Source organism: Amblyomma mixtum, chromosome 8 (genome assembly GCF_055824585.1).
Source record: "Amblyomma mixtum isolate Tamu chromosome 8, ASM5582458v1, whole genome shotgun sequence".
NCBI classification, from domain to species: Eukaryota; Metazoa; Arthropoda; class Arachnida; order Ixodida; family Ixodidae; genus Amblyomma; species Amblyomma mixtum.
In genome coordinates this window covers 106937867-106959259 of record NC_143019.1, presented here as the reverse complement: position 1 = coordinate 106959259, position 21393 = coordinate 106937867, and the positions used below count along the sequence as shown (strand labels likewise).

At 50.6% G+C, this 21393-nt stretch overlaps 1 protein-coding gene across 8 annotated transcripts in view; it reads right to left on the bottom strand.

Annotated features, from left to right (window-relative positions):
* The window catches only part of LOC149333823 (uncharacterized), a 138284-nt gene that overhangs the window by 47023 nt on the left and 69868 nt on the right, over positions 1-21393 (bottom strand). For 7 of the 8 annotated variants that reach the window (XM_089558793.1, XM_089558799.1, XM_089558791.1 and 4 more), the window contains one exon: positions 12244-12291. The exons of the other annotated variant lie outside the window; for it this stretch is intronic. In XM_089558793.1, coding sequence (XP_089414919.1) covers positions 12244-12291 — 48 coding nt within the window. The remainder of the gene's footprint in view (positions 1-12243; positions 12292-21393) is intronic. 8 annotated transcript variants of the gene reach the window in all.

The following is a 21393-nucleotide window of genomic DNA, read 5'->3' as shown; positions in this document are numbered from 1 at the left end:
TCCATAGCTCGCTGCGTTGTCCTTAACTTAAGCTGAACCCTCTTTGTTAGCCTCCACGTTTCTTCCCCACGGCAGAATGGGTCGGCATGTAGGCCTCGTTTGAGAGAGAACATTATGGCCACTGTTGTTTGAGGAGAGAACTGCAATCCGTTTCTGCCTGCCTATGCCGCTAGTTTGTTTACTGCCAATTTTACTCGTCTCTTGCACCTTCATATGTTTGTTGACGTACAGGCGATGTGAAGATCGTCAACATAAGCTGAGTACATGATTGATTTTGGGATTATTTTTGCTAAGGAATTAATTTTTACGACAAAGACAGTTGTACTTAATACACATCCCTGAGGTACCCCATTCTCCTTAAAAAAGTTCTTTGAGATTGTTGAATCTAGGCGTACATGAAAGGAACGGTTGGATAGAAAATCGCTTAGGCAGTTCAGCATCCTTCCGTGGACTACAAGTTCTGCTAGGTCGCAGAGTATCCCGAACCTCAGGATCCAAACCGAAGACAAAGACGGGGCCCAAGCAGGCTCCTCCGCCCAAGGCCAAGAAAGCGTCAGCCGATCAGGAAACCAAGGCCAAAACCGGGCCATCGAAACCTGTCAAGTCCGCGACCCAGGCGGCGCCCCTGGTCCTCAACGCCAGGGACTTCCCGCCCTTGGCACCCGTCCAACCACAGGTGAGCAGTTGGAGTAGGGCAGTCTCCGGGCCCCCTACCCGTCCCTCCCCTACCCGTCCCTCCCCTACCGAAACCGCCCTACAGCAGCAGGTAGAGGAGCTCAGGCGCCAGAACCAAATTCTAGCGCGCAAAATTCAGGAATTAGAGGCCAAACAGGCCGGGTCATCTGAACCAATGCAAGAAGCTGAGCCAGACGACGAGGATGACGGATCATCCGTAACATCTTGCCTCACTAGCGTCTCGCGGCAGAGCGGGGACACGGTAGTTGGATCAGCTGGTCGCGTCGCCGGCCTAGAGGCACTGCAGCGCCAAACCGAGCAACTGGAGGAGCAAGTGGCGGCCCTCCCGAACCAAATCATGTCAGCAGTCCGCGAGTCCTTCCAGGACATGTTCAAGGCAGCTTTAACGCAAGCACTTCCCGACCTTATGGCCCAGCTCACTGACTCGGTCCTTAAAGCCGTGCAGCCCTGGGTCAGCACCCAAATTAAGAACGCCACAAGCTGCGAATCCCCTCACCTCAAACGTAAGACAGCCTTCCGTCAGGCAGCGGAGGAACATGGTTCAGGCTCGGCAGCTGGTGGGTCGGTGCGGCCCCTCACTGGGGTTGCTCCGGCTCCCGGCCAGAGCTATTCCGATCACCCTTAAATAAATACGACAAGATGGCTAGCAGATGTAATAGGCATGCTAAAAACTTTGAAAAATTCCAGATCATCCAATGGAACTGCAGGGGAACTGCAGATCTTGGAAAAAGCGGTCACACCTCCAGCTTTACCTGCAGTCCCTAGGTGACATGCCGGCGCTCATTGCCCTACAGGAGCCCGGCATAGACGCTAAATTATCAGGCTACAGCACCTTTCAGGGGGGGCCCCTCTACGTGCATCCTGGTGAATAAGGCTTACACCGTGGTTCAGGTCGACTTAGACTTGAGTACCGAGCAAGAATATACAATGGTCCGAGTACTGCCTCTCAGACGCCGCGACCCGTCAATACATATCCTCAACATATACTGCCCTCCGCGTAAGCCGCGCGTAACTTTCAATGAAATCTGCCTTCGCGCGATAAAATTGGCAGCCAAAGAGCCTCTAGTGATCGTTGGAGACTTCAATGCCCCCAGCCTTCATTGGGGCTACCACTTCGAACAGGCAAGAGGACGTAAGCTGGCGGAGCTCATCTCCACCCTCAGCCTCACGTTGCTCACGGACCCGGCGTATCCCACTCGAGTGGGGAATTCGGTAACCCGCGGCACGTGTCCAGACCTTTCTCTCGTTAAAAATGCTAGAGCGGCTGCATGGGAGAACTTGGGAGATTCTATAGGCAGCGATCACCTCCTTCTCCGGATTACACTCGAGGCAAAGGCAGCGCGCAAAAAATGGGGTCAGGCCAAGCTGACCGATTGGCACAAATTCCGGAATCACACTATCCCTTCCGTACTATTTTCCGGCGGTTACGCGGAATGGGCTAACCACATATACAACATTCAGAAACAACACGTCACAACACTACAAACCACCGAAGAGGTCCCCGCAGTGGACACCCACCTCCTGCATTTGTGGGAGGCGCGCCGGAGCTTAACTAAACGGTGGAAAAAGCAGAAAACTAATCGCAAATTACGCGACCGCATAGCCAAACTCACAGAGCAGGCTGCAGCGTATGCTGCCGAGCTCTCAGATTCAAATTGGATAGGACGCTGCGAAGCCGCAGCTCATCAGATGAGCTCGAAGGGGACGTGGCGTCTCTTTCGCAGTCTAATCGACCCCTCCCAAACGAGAGGGGAGACGCAAAAGCAGCTCCGGCGGGCTCTGCAAGGGTTCCAAGGTACGACGGCGCAACTTGCGGACACTCTGTGCGACAGATATCTATGTCGTATGGAGGACCCGCCTGGGCCACAGTACATGTACTCTGGCAGGCCTAATGAAACACTCGATGCCCCTTTTGAGTTGCACGACCTTAAGGTGGCCTTAGCAAAAATGCGCCGGGGTACGGCTCCGGGACGGGACCACATAACAGTGAACCTGTTGGCGAACCTACCGGACTCAGCCTACCTTCATTTATTAGAATACATCAACCAGATCTGGGACGGGCGTCCACTCCCTCCCGAGTGGAAAACGTCACTTGTGACGTTTATCCGTAAAACAGGTAAGGCCGTGAATACGGACAACCTGAGGCCCATATCACTGACCTCATGTGCGGGCAAGCTTATGGAGACGATGGTACGGGATCGCCTCTCTCCATACCTGGAGAGTAAGGGCTTCTTTGCAGTCACCATCTTCGGGTTTCGCCCTCACATGTCTGCACAGGATGTCCTTCTCCAGCTGCACAGGGATGCAATACGACCCACAACTATGCAACACAATGACAAAGCCATCCTCGCCCTTGATCTGAAAGGGGCTTTCGACAATGTGAAACACGGAAGCATCCTGGCCAACTTGAGTTCTACCGATTGTGGGGCTAGGACCTACGCGTATGTAAGAGATTTCTTGTCTAATCGCCAGGCCTTTCTTCGGATTGAGGGCGAGGAATACGGCCCTTACATGATGGGAACACGGGGTACCCCTCAGGGAGCAGTGTTATCACCGCTCCTGTTCAACATTGCTATGATGCGCCTCCCAAGCCAATTGGCCCGGGTGGAAGGCATTCAACACGCGTTATATGCAGATGATATTACAATTTGGACCACTCAGGGGAGCCTTGGGGACATGGAGGACCGCCTTCAGCAGGCTGCTTCCATAGTCGATGCGTATGCTAATGACTGTGGGCTCCAATGTGCTCCAGCGAAATCAGAGCTTCTGCATGTCAGAGCGAACCCAAAGGATAGGACTACAATACACATCTCTCTGTCAGGAGGTCCTATTAGAGAGGTGGAGGAGCTCCGTATTCTGGGCCTTTTCATTGACCAGAGACTCAGACCGGACTCCACTATTGCGAAACTCAAGAGAGTAGGCGAACAGGTAGGGCGCATGATCCGCCGCGTTTCCAACAAGCGGGGTGGTCTGCGGGGCAGGGACGCGCTTCGGCTCGTCTATGCCTTCGTGACTAGCCGGATCCTCTACGCCGTGCCATATCTCCGCACTACTAAACAAGACGAGGCGCGAATAGACGCCGTCATCCGCAAGGCAACTAAGCGAGCCCTGGATCTCCCGGTGGCTACCTCTAATGCCAAACTCAAGGCATTGGGGGTGCTAAACTCCTACCAGGAGCTGCGGGAGGCCCACCTCGTGAACCAATACACGCGGCTCACGCAGACGGCTCCTGGGCGCCGCCTGCTAAACCGCTTACAAATCCAACACGACTGCACTCCAGAGGAGGCGGAGCGTATCCCAGTACTATGGCGCCATATGCTCTGGGTCTTCCCGCTCCCCCGTAACATGGACACCGACATGCATGAAAACAGACGACAAGCGCGGGCTCGGGCTCTTGAGAGACAACACGGCTCCCGACCCGGTGTATATTATGTTGACGTAGCAGGGCCATCGCCCACGGGATTTTACTCGGCCGCTGTCGTTCACCAGGAAATGCACGTTGATGGACTCTCCTTTCGAGCCCCGAATTCAATGCGGGCCGAGGAAGTAGCGATAGCGCTTGCTGCCGCCCACGCCAATTCGAGAATAATCATCACGGACTCCCGAAAAGCATGTGAACATTACTTGGCAGGGGAGATCTCCCCCTTAGCTGCTTGTATTCTACGACGGACTGCCACTGATCCAACACCCAAACGAATCATTTGGGCTCCTGGCCACCAGGGCTTACGAGGTAATGAGGCCGCTGACGCGGCTGCCCGAGCGCTTACTCACCGGGCTCCTCATCCCAGCTCTTCTGGCTCGGAGACTAACCAGCCGCTGCTGCGATTCGGGGAAATATTAACACAATATAGCGACAACCACCGCCTTTTCCCGGCGCCTGCAAAAGGGCTGAGTAAGACCGAGGAGCGAACTTTAAGGCGCCTGCAGACAGGTACTCTACTCTGTCCTGCAATAATAAAACATTACGATCCTAACACGGATGGGCGATGCCCACACTGTGGGGAGACCTGTGATATCTTCCACATGGTGTGGGCATGTACTCAAAATCCCTACCTCCCCCCTTCCCCTACCCCTTCCAGAGAGGCATGGGAGACTGCCCTCCTCAACTGCTCCTCGCTTGAGTTCCAAAGGGCTCTGGTGAAACGGGCGAGAGACGGGGCCTCGTCGTGCGGTGTCCCGGACTAGGGACGCCGACCATGTAGCGGGGCCACTCTGTGGCTCACAAACTCTTTTTCCCAAAATAAAAGTTTTCACCACCACCACCCGAACCTCCCAAATGTGTCATATGCCTTTTCGAGATCGAAGAAGACAGCAAGACAGTGATGTTTATGTATGAAATCTTCTAGGACAGATTTTTCGAGGCGAACTAAATGGCCTGTTGTTGAGCATGCCTTTCTATAACCACACTGATGAATGTCAAGCAGTTCACGAGATTCAAGCACAAAGGTTACCCAGCGGGATATTCAAAATACTTTCAAAAGACTTGGCTAGGCAGCTGGTCAGAGCTATTGGTCTATAACTAAAGGGGGATGTTGGCTGCTTTCCAGTTTTCAGGAACGGTACTATTATGGCTTTCTTACAAGCTTCTGGAATTTTCGCTAACGTCCAAATTTTGTTAAAAATTGTTTAAAAAGCTTCAGCAGAAGGTTTGGAAAGATGTGCCAGCATTTCGTAATGAATTTCGTCAGGGCCGGCAGCAGTCTGCCTGCCAGCTGATAAAACTCTTGTAGCAGGATTTCCGGGGAAGTAGCCTAAAGACAGCTAGCCAAAATGCCGGTCCGAGCTTCGGTCCTCAACCCAGCGATCTCGCGCCGCGCGCTGGCGGTGCGGCTGCCGCCGCTCTTCATCTTCCTCTTTACACTCTGTTTATTTCTTTGATTTTAATAATTCTATTGAATGGTTCATTTGCACAACCACTTGTTGGAAGTCAGTTTTTCTCAGCTGTGTTTTTATATTGTTACGGGGTAGTTCCGCTTGGGATTGCAGACAGGGCGGACACGGAAGACAGGGCTTTCAAACGACAGGCGTTTACTGCAGGCACCGGCCGACACTGCTCGACCGTCGTATTCTTCAAAACTGACGAGCTTCGTCTTCGTCTTTCCTTATGTGCATATCAGTGCATGCACCACCTAATGTAGCACTACCCCGCCGGCTGAAAAGCACCGTCCCGGTGCGAACTGGCGTCCAAACCAGGGCCTGTGTAGTACGGCTTGAGGCGTGCAACATGGACCGTCTCGGTGCGAGGTGTAGAAGTATGGCGTACGGGATGCAAGGGCGCAATTTCGTATGTCACTGGAGTCACTTGTCGTAAAATACGGTAGGGTCCTGTATAACGGGGCAAAAGTTTTTCCGAGAGGCCCACGCGGCGAGCTGGGGTCCAAAGCAGCACGAGAGAGCCGCAAGAATACTGGGGGTCGCGATGACAGGAATCAGCGACGTTTCTGGCAGTGCTGGGAGGCTGTGAGTCGGTTGCGAGCAACAACGCGGGCAGCATCAGCGCGGGCTTTGATGTCACGAGCATATGAGCTGGCAGTGGCGACTGAGGGGGAGCAGGCTGTCAGAACCAAGAAGAGGTTCACGGCCGTATAGAAGATAGAAGGGGGAGTAGCCGGTAGTGGTGTGACGCGACGAATTGTATGCAAATGTCACAAATGGCAGCGTGATGTCCCAGTCGCGGTGGTCGTCAGAAACGTACATGGACAGCATGTCAGTCAATGTCCGGTTAAGGCGTTCGGTAAGCCCGTTCGTCTGTGGATGGTAGGCAGTCGTGAAAGAATGACGAACGTTGCACAACCGTAGGATCTCGTCGACTATACGCGCAAGAAAGCAACGGCCACGGTCGGTGAGCAGTTGGCGGAGAGCTCCATGCACGTGTATAACGTCGCTGAGGAAAGCAGCAACATCAGTTGCACAACTGGTTGGTATTGCTCGTGTGACCACGTAGCGCGTGGTGTAATCAGTGGCCACCGCAATCCACTTGTTCCCCGATGCGGACAGCGGAAAAGGCCCTAGAAGATCCAGACCCACTCGAGAAAATGGGTCTATGGGGATGTCGATCGGCTGCAGAAGTCCAGCTGGTAAAACTGATGGCTTTTTCCGGCGTTGACAGCGGTCACAAGCAGCCACGTAGCGGCGGACTGCGCGGTATAGGCCTGGCCAAAAGAACCGACGGCGCACACTGTCGTATGCGCGAGAGACTCCTAGATGACCCCTTGTAGGAACATCGTGGAGCTGTTCAAGGACGGCTGTGCGTAGGTGCTGAGAGACGACTAGTAGAAGGTCGAGGCCATCAGGTCGCATATTGTGCCGGTATAAGGTGCCGTCGTGCAGCACAAACAAACGAAGGGTAGGGTCATGGCGATCGGCGCAGAGGCGATTGATAATTTCGCGAAGCTGAGGGTCCTGGCTTTGCTCACGGCGAATGTTGGAAAAGTCAGAAATATAGAGCACGCAATCTTCATTGTCACATTCAGGTTGACTTGGCGGGTCGACTGGATGACGGGACAGGCAATCGGCGTCTCGATGCAACTGGCCAGACTTATAAACTACTGAAAAATTGTACTCCTGAAGGCGCAAGGCCCAACGGTCAAGGCGGCCAGTAGGGTCTTTGAGTGTAGAAAGCCAACACAAGGCGTGGTGGCCAGTGACTACTGTGAATGGCCGCCCATACAAGTAGGGGGGGAACTTCTAATGGCCCAGACTAGGGCTAAGCACTCACGTTCAGTGATGGAATAATTCTGTTCGGCCGTAGAGAGGAGTCGGCTGGCATAGGCGATGACGTGAGAGGAGCCGAGCTGACATTGTGCGAGAACGGCACCAATGCCATGACCACTTGCGTCGGTGCCTGTGGGGGCGGATGGATTGAAGTGAGCCAACAGTGGCGGACGGGTGAGGGGGGCAATAAGAGCGGAGAAGGCGGCCGATTGTTTGTGGCCCCAGGAAAAGGAGACGTCTTTTTTCAGAAGCTGCGTGAGTGGACGGGCGATTTCCGCGAAGTTTGGTACAAATCGCCGGAAGTATGAGCAAAGTCCGAGGAAGCTACGCACGTCGCTGCTAGATTTCGGTATAGGAAAACCACTTACAGCGCGAATTTTGTCGGGGTCCGGCTGGATGCCATGGGTGTTGACCAAATGTCCCAGGATCTTGAGTTCCCGGCGACCAAAGCTACACTTCTTGGAGTTCAACTGAAGGCCAGCTCGTCGGTAGACACCAAGAATAGCCGAAAGACGATGGAGGTGGCCCTCAAAGGTTGATGAAAATACGATGACGTCGTCAAGGTAGCACAGAGATGTGGTCCATTTGAACCCGCGTAGTAAGGAGCCCATCATGCGCTCGAAGGTCGCAGGGGCATTGCATAAGCCGAAAGGCATCACCTTGAATTGTTAGAGTCCATCCGGGGTGACAAAAGCCGTCTTCTCACGGTCTCTTTCGTCAACAGAGATCTGCCAATATCCAGAACGGAGATCGATGGAGGAGAAGTAGTTGGCACCATGCAGGCAGTCGAGGGCGTCATCGATCCTAGGAAGAGGGTACACGTCTTTCTTGGTTATCATGTTTAGGTGTCGATAATCTACGCAAGACCTCCAGCTGTTGATTTTCTTTTCGACAAGTACTACCGGAGACGCCCAGGGGCTGCTCGACGGCTCAATAATGTTGCTGGCCAACATTTTGTCCACTTCTTCCTGAATGATCTGGCTTTCTGAAAGAGCAACTCTCTTCGTCTTTCCTTATGCGCATATCAGTGCATGCACCGCCTAATGTAACACTATTTTAAAAATGATTCAGTGTAGTGTGCAGAACTAGACACTCTTGAGAAATATGCGCCTAGGATGTCTGCTGGTTCCTGTATACTTGTTTGTGTATCAGGGGCTGTAAGAAAAGGAATAGTGAAAGGGGAGAAGTTGCCATTTAATTTGCGGACTTGCTCCCACATTTCCCTTGCTGCTGGCCCTGCGCCCTGCTGGCCCTGCCTCGGTACGAGCTAGCGAGTTACCTGAGCGAGCGCGAGATTCTGAGACGAGTTCTCCCCGTCGCACTCGTTGATCAAGCCGCCCGGTGGTACCAGTTGGTTGGCCACACAGCGGGCAACATGGCTTATTTTCGACGCTTGTTCAGGGAGGAGTTCCTTCCATACGATTACAAGCTGCGTATGCGGCGAGAGGTGGAGGTGCGGACACAGGCCCCCAGTGTACCGCTTGTGCAGTTCGTACGAGTGATGCAAAAACTGTATGAATATGCAGACCCAGGAGCTCCCAGTTCGGAACGAGTGGAACGCGTCATCCAACAGAACCACCCCACCTTTTCTGCAGAAGCAGCAATTTGAAAGAGCTTGCTACTGAAGCGCGCCAAGTCCCGGCACAAATTTCAGCGGCTCGTAAATACCGGGACCCACCGGCGGCTCAGGAGTGTCTAGAGCCAAGGTGTGCCTGGAGCGGCATTGCTGCGATTAGGGGTGAGATCAGTCACACGACAGGAGATTTCATGAGCGAGCAAATGCCGTTCGAATTATCGTATGCGCCACGGATCCTTAGAGGTAAGGGCTGAGTAGTGCCGGCACAAAACCCCCGGAGATCTGCGGTGTGCCGCCGCAAAAGCCCGCGCCTGCTCAGTGAGACGTCTAAAATAAAATACTCCTGAACTAACCAAGAAGTGCGTTTCTTGAAATCGGCGCTGATGGGTCATTGAAGCGGACCGCTATATTGAAGCTCGGCAGCATCAAGCAAGTGGTGACAAAAGTTAAATCCTAGAAGAGGGCTAATAGGGGCTGGTTGGTACGTGTAGACGGAAATGATGTAAGAGCGCTAATAAGGGACAAAAGGTAACAAGAGACACAGGTGCGCTGACCAGAAATAATATGATTTATTGCGACCCGTCAGGAAGCTTATGTACGAAACATGTCCATCAAAAATAAATCAAATATAACAGGGAACAACCAGACATCCACAAACGCGGGAGGATTTACTCTTGAGGGAAGAAAGCTATCGACGGCCCTTTTACGCACGTGCAATTTGTTTTGTGTTTATTGTAGGCTTCGGAAATGAGCCGGAAGATCTCGTCTTTCTGCCTGCCGATGATAACAGTCCCATTAAAAATAGATTCGTATTTTTTCACTCAGAACAATGTTATGGCTACATGATATATGCGTGACTTGTCCTCTCTAACTCTGGCGAGCTCATATAGTCGATCACTGATGCAACGTCCTGTCTCGCCGGTGTAAAATGGTTGCAAGACGTCGAGATTTTATATACCAGACCAACACTACGGTCACCGAACTTCATCTCGTGCTTTATCTGAGAGCCTTTTTACCTTCCTCCTTTGGTCACTCATTTGTACACTTCACCTAGTTTATTCGAGGCGGAAAACCGCAACCGCATGCTAGTTTTTGGAGGCTTTGCGCACGCACAGAATGCACGCTATTTTCTCCTTGACCGCTGGATTACCATTGGTGCGTTTGTTCTTTTGGATTCTGCATTCAGTAAGCAAGGACTATTCTACGCTGGACAAAATGCACACAGGGTACACTGCAGCGGTTAGCTTTTCACCTGTGCCTGGAAACTGGTTTCCATGTGAGGCATGTATGGCCTCTGCACGCAGCCTATATGCGACAGCATAAGATCCTTATTTACTGCGCTGAGCCGATGTCGTCCGGTGACCAATGCACACCTGGGAAACAAACTAAGGAAATGAAAAATTCTTTAATAGGGGAGCGGGGTTCGAATCCGCGGAGGAGGGAACAAATCAGTCAGTTCCGCTGGCCGGGGCGTCATACCAATACGCAATCCTCACTTTTCTGTTTGTTCGTACACCATCTCTGTTGTTTAACATCCCGCGTGTTAAACTGCCCCTCTTTCGCGCTGTGCTTGGAATGCCGTAATCTTAATCAACTACCCGCCATCACGTGTTGAACTGCTGGTCTCTCGCGGTGTGGTTTGGAAGCAGTTCTCTTCATCATCTGTCATCCGTGCGCGTGGTGGAAACGCCATGTGACGAGCATGCAGCAAGCTAGACAGTGCGGTGAAAGATTAAAGGCAGTGAAATTCAGGTAAAACATCCAACGCTATAGCAATGTCATCGGGTAATGGTAGTTAAGCGACATACAAATTTCATGCATAATTTTGCAATCCCGGTCTTAATCTTCGTCTGTGCCGACTTAAAGGGCAGAAGTCTCGTCCGGACCGCGGCAAGTAGACCGAACACATATTGCTGTTAGAAATTACAAAGCCTAGATCTAAAAACTTGAGTCTATTGTTAGTAGAAAGCTCCGTTGTCAATTGCAGATAATTAAGTCCAGTAGAGGACACGTCAAAAATGTGGCCAGCAATTTGCTGAGCATGACCAGTTTAAAAGAAAAATAAAAATAACCTGCGCAATGCATCGTTTTAATCACGACCACATCATCGAGCTTGGTTCGAAGACGCCTGTCTTAACAAGTCAAAAGTACATTACTTAATACAGGAGCGAGGCTATATCTAATGCAGACTCCTTGTTTTTGGATATACTCTGTTTTCTAGAGTGTCCCACAACGCGAGCACGCCAACGTTATAGAGAACAAGTCACCAAAAAACAATCTGGCCATACACTTTGCTGAGTGCGAAGTTTGTGAAGTTGTTTTGAATCGGGCCACTATAATCTCCAAGGTTAAGGGCGGTACCTCGAGGCTAATTTCCGAGGACACAGAACACAACAGAAAACAAATGACACGTGTATCAGTCATAATTAAAACTGCGCGAACAAAACAAGGACACGAGCAAGAAACCAGACAACACACACGAGCGCAGACAGAGCCCAGGGTAGGAGAAATATAGTTCAAAAGAATCTTCTGGCGGGCTAGTTGGTAAGAATCATTCATAATTAAAACTACGCGAACAAAACAAGGACACGAGCAAGAAACCAGACAACACACACAAGCGCTTGTGTGTGTTGTCTGGTTTCTTGCTCGTGTCCTTGTTTTGTTCGCGCAGTTTTAATTATGAATGATTCAAACCAACTAGCCCGCCAGAAGATACTTTTGAACGTGTATCAGCAACCCATCAATTGTTCTGTTCCCACAGGAATGAGCTTTTGTTTATCAGTGACGTCGAATAACTTCTCCTGGGTGCGTAGCTGTGTGATATTTTGCTGCTAGTTTGTTTTATTTACTTGTGCTTGCCATGTTTCTGTATATGCGGCCTCACATGTCGCAATAAATCATTTCGTTGCTACTCTGCACAAGAGTGTGTCTCGTTCCCTCTTGTCCTGTCTAAGCGCTGTTTCTTACATCCTTGCCGCGACGTTAATGCCCTTGCCTCTTTCATAGACGCGGACACCAGGCTCTTATGGCTCGGGTGGGATCTTGCATACAGATCAGATGTGAACTGTATTCATGGGTGCATTTTATTTCTACGGCTATTTCGCCTGGCGTCCAGTATTATCTTCTCAGGGGCTACTACTAGCTGAACGGCTTAGAACCCCAGTCCCTCACAGGTTCATGACAGTTGGACTCCTGTCACTTGAGTACGTCACAACAGATCCAAAGGCACTCTGATGCAATGTAGAGAAAATACTCACAAGGTGCAGCTTCACTCTTTTTCCTTCTATTTCCAGTGTCCTGATACTCTGCGAGCAAGGGAAAAAGGCTTGTGTAAAGAAGGCCAAATGCTAGTTAGTTAGTTATATGGACCTTTATGGCGCATAAGCAACTGTGGCTATCATGCGCCAAACACAAGGTTAAATGATGTTATATTAAGTGTATAGATGTTACATTATATTAGATTTAAAACATTGGCTTTCTTTAGAAACTTACACACCAGCGAAAACTCGACGAGTGTTTGCTCGCCTAAAAGCGATGCGGGATGAAATGAAATGTGTTCATCGTATAATACAGTAAAACATTTTTTCTAAGTTCTTCGAGATGCGAACAAGAAATTAAAATGTGATTAACTGTGAGCTCCTCACCACACATTTCACAAACGGGTTTGTCTTTTTTGGTTAATAAGAAGCTATGGGTGATGTGTGTGCGACCTATGCGTAAACGACATAAAATTACTTCTATAAAACGCTCTTTATGGCGGCATGGTTTCCATTTTTTTGAAATGGGCTTTACGGTATGCAGCTTGTTGTTTCCTTCATTTTCCCAAGAAGCTTGCCATTAGGCTCTTAGTTTGCTACGTACTAACTTCATGTAATCCCTAGGAGCCAAATTCACATGGCTCTCTCATTGTCCCTAATGCCAACGTGACTGGGAACCCAGCAGAATTTTATAACATGTTTTTGTGTTGTGACCTTTACTATGTTGTGTATGATGCTTCCTATCAGTGGCTCCGTAGCATTTCTTTAGTTTAATGCTGTAAAGACGCTCAGTGAATCTGTATAAATGATGCTGTTTTTGATGTTTTCATTTGTTATTTTCTGTACCGCAACACAAATGGCATAACACTCAGCGGTGAAAACTGTAGCACATGAGGGAAGTCGTACTGCATTTTTATTTTTCCCTTGTTTACTGCGCTCCCAACATGAGCATGAGTTTTTGACCCATCAGTATAAAATGCAGTTTAATTTCTGTATTTTTCTTGTAGTGCTAGATATTCTTGTATTATATGGTCATGTGGTGTACAAGTTTTACCGAGGCGTGTTAGTGTGACGTTACACACTGTGGGGAGAGTGTACCACGGTGGTACAGCTTCGTGTCTTGGGGCAATACTTTTAATTTCATTTAGTATGTTCAGAGCTTGGCATTTTTCTTTGAAGCGCAAGAGCAACGCCTTAATCGCATGGGGCTTGTTGTTGAAGAGTATTCGGGATGGGCATTTCGTGACAATTGGGTAACAGAGATGTTTGGGCTGAGAAAGCATTTTGAGGATGTATGTACAAGTTAGTGCAGTTCTCCGATCTTCTAAGGATGGTTCATTAGTTTCCACACACAGACTTGCTATTGGGGAAGTTCTGTAAGCATCGGAAGACAACCTTAAACCAAGATTGTGGATAGGATCCAGTCGTTTTATGTAGGACGGTCTTGCTGAGCCATATACTATGCACCCATAGTCTAACTTAGAGCGAACCAGAGAACGATATATATGTAACAGGCATGCCCTATCAGACCCCCAGCGTTTTCTTGACAGTAGTTTCAGTAAAGTGAGGGCCAGGTAACCTGTTTTCTTTAAGTTGTTTATATGTGGCAAGAAAGTGAGGTTTTTTGAAAGTTACCCCTAGAAATTTATGCTCTTGTTTGACAGGAAATGGGGTTTGCAAGTGTGGGGTCGGCCTGTAGGCTTCGTCTCAAAACGAACAGAACCGCTACTGTTTTCTGAGGAGAAAATCTAAATCCGTTTCTATCTGCCCAGGTAACCAGTTTATTTATCGTTATTTGTATCTGTCGCTCACAAGTAGGTATGCTGGAAGACGTGCATGCTATTTGGAGGTCATCTACGTAAAGTGAGTACATTATGGATTTTGGGATTACTTTTCCTATGGAGTTCATTTTGATGATGAATAAGGTCGTGCTGAGGATGCACCCCTGGGGTACGCCGGTTTCTTGAATAAACGTGTTGGAGAAGGTTGTGCCTAGGCGGACTCTGAACGCGCGGTTGGTTAGGAAGTCGCTCAAACAGCTCAGCATCCTGCCGCGGATACCTAGGTACGCTAGGTCACGGAGGATACCGAACCTCCACGTGGTATCATAAGCCTTCTCCAGGTCGAAGAAGACCCCGATAGAGTGTTGCTTGCGGATGAACGCTTCCCGGACTGTGTTCTCAAAGCGAACAAGGTGATCGGTTGTGGAACATGTCTTTTTAAACCCGCATTGGTGTATATCTAGAAGTTGCCGGGACTGAAGTATGAAGGTTAGTCTGATGTTGAGAATGCTTTCGAATGGTTTTGCTATGCAGCTAGTGAGTGCTATTGGCCTGTAACTGGTGGGACTAGTTGGTGGTTTGCCAGGTTTTAGGAAGGGTACTGTGATTGCTTCTTTCCATGCTTGGGGGATTTCTCCACTCATCCATATTTTATTTTGTGGGCCGGTATTTGTGATTTTGTTTCACTATTCCAGAGGATTGAGGAATAGCTCAATGTGCGGCAGCTAAGATACAATTCGTGAAATTTTCATTGATCTCATTGATTTCAATATTTTCTAAAACTATTTTCTCTAATGTGGCTTCTGCAATAAAAAGTTGCCAGTCAGCTAAACGTAGCTTCCAACTCCGTGGTTTTGTGGGAACGACTGTTGGCGAGGATGAGAGACTTATTGCGACAGGGAGATGATCACTTCCATATGGATTGTCTAAAACACTGCAGTTAAAATCGTTAAAAACAGACGGTGAACTAAAAGACAAATCTAAAACGCTCATTTTCCCCGCGGTTGGGGAGCAGTATGTGGGTTTATTCGAGTTCAGTAAACAAATGCCATTGCATAAAATAAAATCCTCTATGAGATGGCCTCTAGCGTCAGTTTTCTCGCTTCCCCAAAAACATGAATGTGCATTAAAATCTCCAACTACCAGGTATGGCTCTGGTAGATGCTCTTAAAATCCTCTAAGTCATGTTGTGTTAACTTAAAGTGCGGATCGATATATAGTGCGCCCACTGTAATGGTTTTATGAGCAACCAGAGTGGCTGCGGCAGCTTCGAGTCTTGTTTTTAGTTGAAGCTCTCGAGCCAGGACACCGTTTTCCACTATGATGGCTACGCCTCCCGACAGCCTGCTCACCTGCTTCCGATCGCGGCGGAAAACAGTGTAATCCTTAAGAAAGTTATTTTTTGGGGACCTAAATTTCTTTCTTGTAGACATAAGGCGACAGGAGCGTGTGCTCCTAATATGTCTTCTATGTCACTGTAATTGTTTAGAAGTCCTCTACAGTTTCATTGTATTATGAAAGCCATCTTATTTTTGTGTTTGTATCGAGTGAAAAACTAGACCGAGTTGTTTATGGTCCCGTGACTCGGGGCCTGTCTTTTTTGACCGATCCACGGAGCTCCGCCGACCCTCCGATGTGGACGGCGCGGGGCTGCCCGGGGTCGTGTCCATCGCCTCTGCGGAGGCGCTGGACGAACGTGCAGAAGGCACGTTCAGGTTAGAGGTTGACCTCGACCTGTGGGAAGAGGTTATAGCGCCTGGCAACGCTATAAAGCGCAGGCGCTGAGATCGGCGTTCCCACGATAGAGGAAAATAAACGAGGACAGCGCGTGCTCGGAGCGCACGCCCGGCACGGGCTGTTCGGAACTAGAAGCCTGCCATGCTGGTCATCGTGCTCTGGTGCTCCGCTGCGACCCCGCTAATCCTCAACAGTGGTGACCCGGCGAACTGTGCCTTCTATCCCAGCGGCGTCCTAGCATGGCGTACTGGCAGCACCCAAGTTTCGACCCGCCGCTCCCAGCGTTCCGGCCTGCAGGCGTCGGCGGGTGGTTCGCCCAACTGGAGGCTGCGATGTACCTGAACGGTATTACCATCCAGCCGTCTAAACACGCAGTCCTTTGCGACATCCTCCCGCCCAACCTCCTGCGTCGGCTCACCTACTCTGCCTTCGGCTGCCGGCCATACGATGAGCTGCGTCCGGCCGTCTTGGCTGACTTCGGCGCCTACTATGTTCCGCCGCCGCTCTACGACGCAGCGGACCCGTTTTCGCCGCCGCTAGCCTCTGGCCCTGCACCGGCCTCGCTCGCGCCCACGCAGCCTTCATCAGAACCCGGCCCGCCTCAGCAGCCCCTCGCCGCCTCGCCGCCACTCCAGTCCAGCGTCTCAGGCCCGGCTTCTTTAGCACCGACCGCACCAGACGCTGCCGCATCGCTTCCGACAGCACATCCTGCTACTCCGGACACGCTAGCAGCACTGTGCGACGACTCCACGGCCCCAAGTCCGCAGCCATTCCATCAGCAGCTCGGTGAGGTGTCCGGCCCACCGCGGTTTGCAACGTCAGCGAACTCAGCGACAGATGCGCCTCGCGCCACCCTGTTCAGCGCCTCCGGCCATACCGCCTCCGATAAGGACGATACACCGTCTTCGGCACAGCCCGGTGAGCAACTTCTCTCATCTCCAATAGTGCTGCCGTCAGTCGAGCTCTTCCTCGACGAGTGCCCCATTCCGCCAACTTCTGTAACCTACTGCGTAGCATCGCTGCCAGCCGAAAGCTCACCTGCCGCCTCATCGCTCATTCCGCCAAAGCCGTCAGTCACTGACCTGAGCGATCTTGCTAAAGGCGAAGTGAGATTGCCGCCACCGCAGCATATGCCGCATACCAGCCCCACTACCTCGGTGGCCACACTGCCTGCCCAAGAGGCCCCACCCCAAGCCCTTAGTACTGTCAACCACTTCTCGGAGTCTGATCCTGGCAGCTCGACACTGTCGCACCAAGCGTCTGCTTTGGTGCCTGACTTGAGCCATCCTCATCAAAGAATGGTCGAGCTACCCACACCGAGTAGTGCGGCAGTTGTCCATCCACCAGATGTGTCTCTTGCTCTCAGCCAGCCGTCTGACGTAGCAGTCTCAGCTGTACGGCCTGTAACTGCCACAATCTTCTTGCAGCCGCCCATCGCCGACCATGCCCACACGCCAATCAGCACTGGCCAATCGCTCCGGACTGCCACTCTCGTTTCACCCAAGCACTTGGCATTGAGCCCAGCAACTTGCTCCGGCATCGTCACAGCTGTCACCGTTGTGGCGACGGTCCCACCACAGCTGCTGTCAGTCCATGGAGCTGTTTCGGCCGCTCCTGTGCTTGTGACCGCGTACACTGCGCGTCAGATCCCCATGGACATTAGCCGCAACGTTCCAACACCGATGACACTTGTGTCAGCGGGCAACGCAACACTCGGTGACGGCCCGATCATGGCCTCCCCTGCCCCCATATTCATTGTCAGCTCGGCACCCTGCATCATTCGTCCGTTGCACAGCAGCCAGGCTCGCCCACCTGAGCCCGCGCCCTCCACCCGACGGCTCTTCCTGGTCCCTGACATGAACTTACTGGACACTCATTCTCTCCTCTCCTCAACCGAGTCCACATTTCGACGTTCCGTCTAGGCGGGGGCCCTATAGCGCCCGGCGACGCTATAAAGCGCAGGTGCTGAGATCGGCGTTCCCGCAATAGAGGAAAATAAAGGAGGACAGCGCGTGCTCGGAGCGCACGCCCGGCACGGGCTGTTCGGAACTAGAAGGCTGCCACGCTGGTCATCTGGCTCTGGTGCTCCGCTGCGAGCCCGCTAATCCTCAACAAGGTCTTGCGGCCCGCCGACCCGGGGGTCTGCGCATCCTGACTTAGAGTTGGCGGAGTAGCGTTAGCTGCTCCGCCTTGGGGCGCGTTTGGCCCCGCCACAGGCTCACTGCATGTGAACTGGGCGGGTGCCGAAGCCTGGTGTGGTGCGCCGCGCCCAAGCACCACATCGGCGAAGTTGGGTTTTGTTTTGAAGGAGAATGAGTTGGTGAGTGCAAAATGCCTTCTCGCTTCTCTAAATGAAATGTTTTCCTTTGTCTTTATGGTGATTATCTCTTTTTCTTTTTTCCAGGACGCACACGCCCTGGAGTATGCTGCATGATCTCCTTCACAGTTTGCGCAGTGCGGGGCTGCGTCACATTGTTCAGAATGATCCTTCGAGGCGCATTTCGCGCATGTTTTCCGACCGCGGGAACTTTTTGAGCCGTGGCCGAACCTTTGAAAGTTGAAACATCGGCGAGGGTTGGGAATGTATGGCCTTACGTTAACTTTCAGATATTACTACTTCGACTGTGTCGGGCAGTGTGCTGGTGTTGAACGTCAGGATCATGTGTTTTGTGTTTATTTCCTTATTATCCTTCCGGATCTTGATTCTGTGAACGTCTATCACGTCTTGGTCACTCAGACCTTCGAGCATCTCTTTTTCAGTGATGTGGACAAGGTCCTTTTCGGATATAACGCCTCGGACGGTGTTCAGAGATCGGTGTGACATCACGGAGACAGAAATATCCCTAACAGATACAATGTTTACGAGTTTTGAGTGTTGGACATTGTCACGCAGTTCGAGCAGTAAGTCACCGTTGGCCATTTTAGATACCTTGTAGCCAATGCCCAAGGCTTCTGTCAAACACTTTGATACTAGGAAAGGAGACAGGATTCTTGCTTGCTTATCTTGTACTTCACTGTGGATGACATGGTATTTAGGAAACCTGACTTTACTTTTTTGAAAAAAACTCATCTGCTTCGTTCCGCCCTCTCTTGGGAGAGCGATCAGGTTTGGAAAAAGCGGGAGCCATAGAAAATTCTAGTTTTTCGGTCATGGTGCCAGTCACCCACCATGGAGCCCAACAAGGGGACGGGACTGAAACTTGCGAGCAAGTCCTGCCCACGCCAGCTGTACACCTCAACTATAACCAAATATGACACAACTCCGGGTAGTTGGCCACACAAGGTTAACCCTAGCCGCCTATGAAAAGTGAAAAAAAAACCAAGAGAGGAGGAGACAGGAGAGTTGTAAGAAAGAGGTAGGAAAGTTAAAGATGGAGGGGAGGATAGGAAAAGGCGACTGCCGATTTCCCCTGGTCGGGTCAGGCCGGAGGTGCCGTCTACAGGAAGCTGGGGCCAAAGTGGTGTGCTGCCTCCGCCGAGGGGCCTTAAGGGTCCAAACGCTCGGCATTGGCTCAACCACCAGGATCTCCTTTTCCCCGGACACGGCGATGCCACGCACGGCTAAGCGCGGGTGCTCGGGTCCGTGGTGACGCATTGCTCACCATCATCCCCCCGCGGGGATGTCCCTGCGGATGCTCGGGATACCCCGTGGTGTCGCCACCCACTAACGTCTGCGTGCTGCAGACGCCCCCCTGCGGGGAAGCAGGCCAAATGCGACAAATGCTGAGATACTGAGTTTACCACCTAAAATCAACCGGGCTGTTTAAACACCCGGAGTGTCCTAGCCTCGTAAAACCAACTTATTGGCCTTGAGAGCCACGTGGCCTAGTCTGCAGTATTTTTTCGTTCTCCAAAGTTAATAATTTATAAATACTAAACACCGAAATTGGTAAACATTTGCTACAGGAATAACGTAACTATTCAGAAGTAGCAGGACATTACGAAATACAGCTGGCTGAAATGTTTGCACCAAGGTACCATTTACCAATGTAGCTTTCTTAACGGGCCTGAAAAGATGACGCGCACATTAGGAGAGCTTCGACATGACGGCAGTGCTGCTTCAACGTCCCAAGATGTGTCTCAGAGACCGAAATGCGCTCTTCTATGGAATGTTGTCCGGACAGCCTTTATCTGTGCACAGTGCGAGATATCTGCACCGGCAGCTGTTACGTAGTAGCCTTCTTTTAAGGCCGGAAGATAAAGGTGCTTAAATGGTACATTGGTGCAAGTAATTCAGCCAGGTGTTTTTGAAGACAATACTCCTCATTTGGCGTCTTATTCCTGATGCCAACAGTTAGAAAGTTAGCTAACTAGTCTTTACTAATTCACTTTGTCCAACGGAAAATACCGCACAGTAGGCCACGCGACTGTCCGCATCTCTCAGATGGTTTCACTTTCTAAAAGCTAAGAAATAAAGTGCCTTTCTTTTGTAATATTTATTAGGAACCTGTGGTGTTCCTTTATTCATGACCACTGCCACTGGCAGCAGCCACAGCGACCGCTCTGGGTGAAATCCGTACGGCGTTTTGCGCATGCAATACCTGCCAGCTGGGGGCCTAGAATGCATTCTTGTTGCAATGAAGATTTTCATTCAGTGCCAACAAAACTTGAGCCCAGACACCTCGTCCTTGGGTCTGCGCTCTTTTACACCATTCCGAAAAAACGTGCCGAGATGATAACTGTCGCCGAACTTCCTGGAACACTCGACATCACGGTCAGCATTGATTAGGGAAGCATATGGACGTGCTCTGAGCGCGTGTATTCGGCAGATATGAGGCTTAAGAGCTGGAGCCATTCTAAGCGCAAGTCAACGCTGAATAAGATGGCACTTATCAGTCTGTACGTAACGAACAGGTGCGCGCGTCAGCCCTGTGGTGTGCTCCTAGACTTAGTCATATGGCCACCACAATGCCACGTAAGACCAAGTGAGAAAATCGACAAGCCTCTAGCTGGAGAATGTGGATCAATGAACGGCAATGGCATAAGTGAAGATGTGTTGCGTTTTGTTGGGTTTAATGGCGCATAGGCAACTAAGGCCATCATGCGCCAAGAACAAGGTGTAGGAAATAATTTCTGCGCGATTTAATAAAATTGTGAAAAGTGATCAGTGGTGTAAAGGGCCTAAAAGTTTACCTACCTACTAATAACAGAGAAAAAGAGATTTAGGAATGGCTTAAGGTAAAAACATTAAAAAGGTCAGGTAGCCTCAGCGTCCATCCTTGGCTGCGCAAGGATGTCGAGGATCCCAACAAATTAAATAAAAACCTCAGCCTCTTTTCTCAAGAATGAGAAAGTGGCTGAGGGACATCACGTGAATCACTGGGTCATAATTTACAGCTGGCTGAGACAACCTGCTTCTGTTGAAAATCTAAAAACACAGGACATGTCAACGATGGTATTTTCACTTATGAGTAACGCGGGATGAAAGGGAATGGATTGATTATAAAAAAGCGAAAAGTACTTTTTCCGTAGCTTCTCGAGTCTAGAGCATTGAAATAAAATATGGTTTACCGTCACTTCATCTCCACATGTACAAACTGGTTTCTCTTGTTTAGTAAGCAAAAAGTTGTGTGTGAGGTGTGTATGGCCTATACGGAGACGACATATAACAACTTCTTTAAAACGTTGCTGG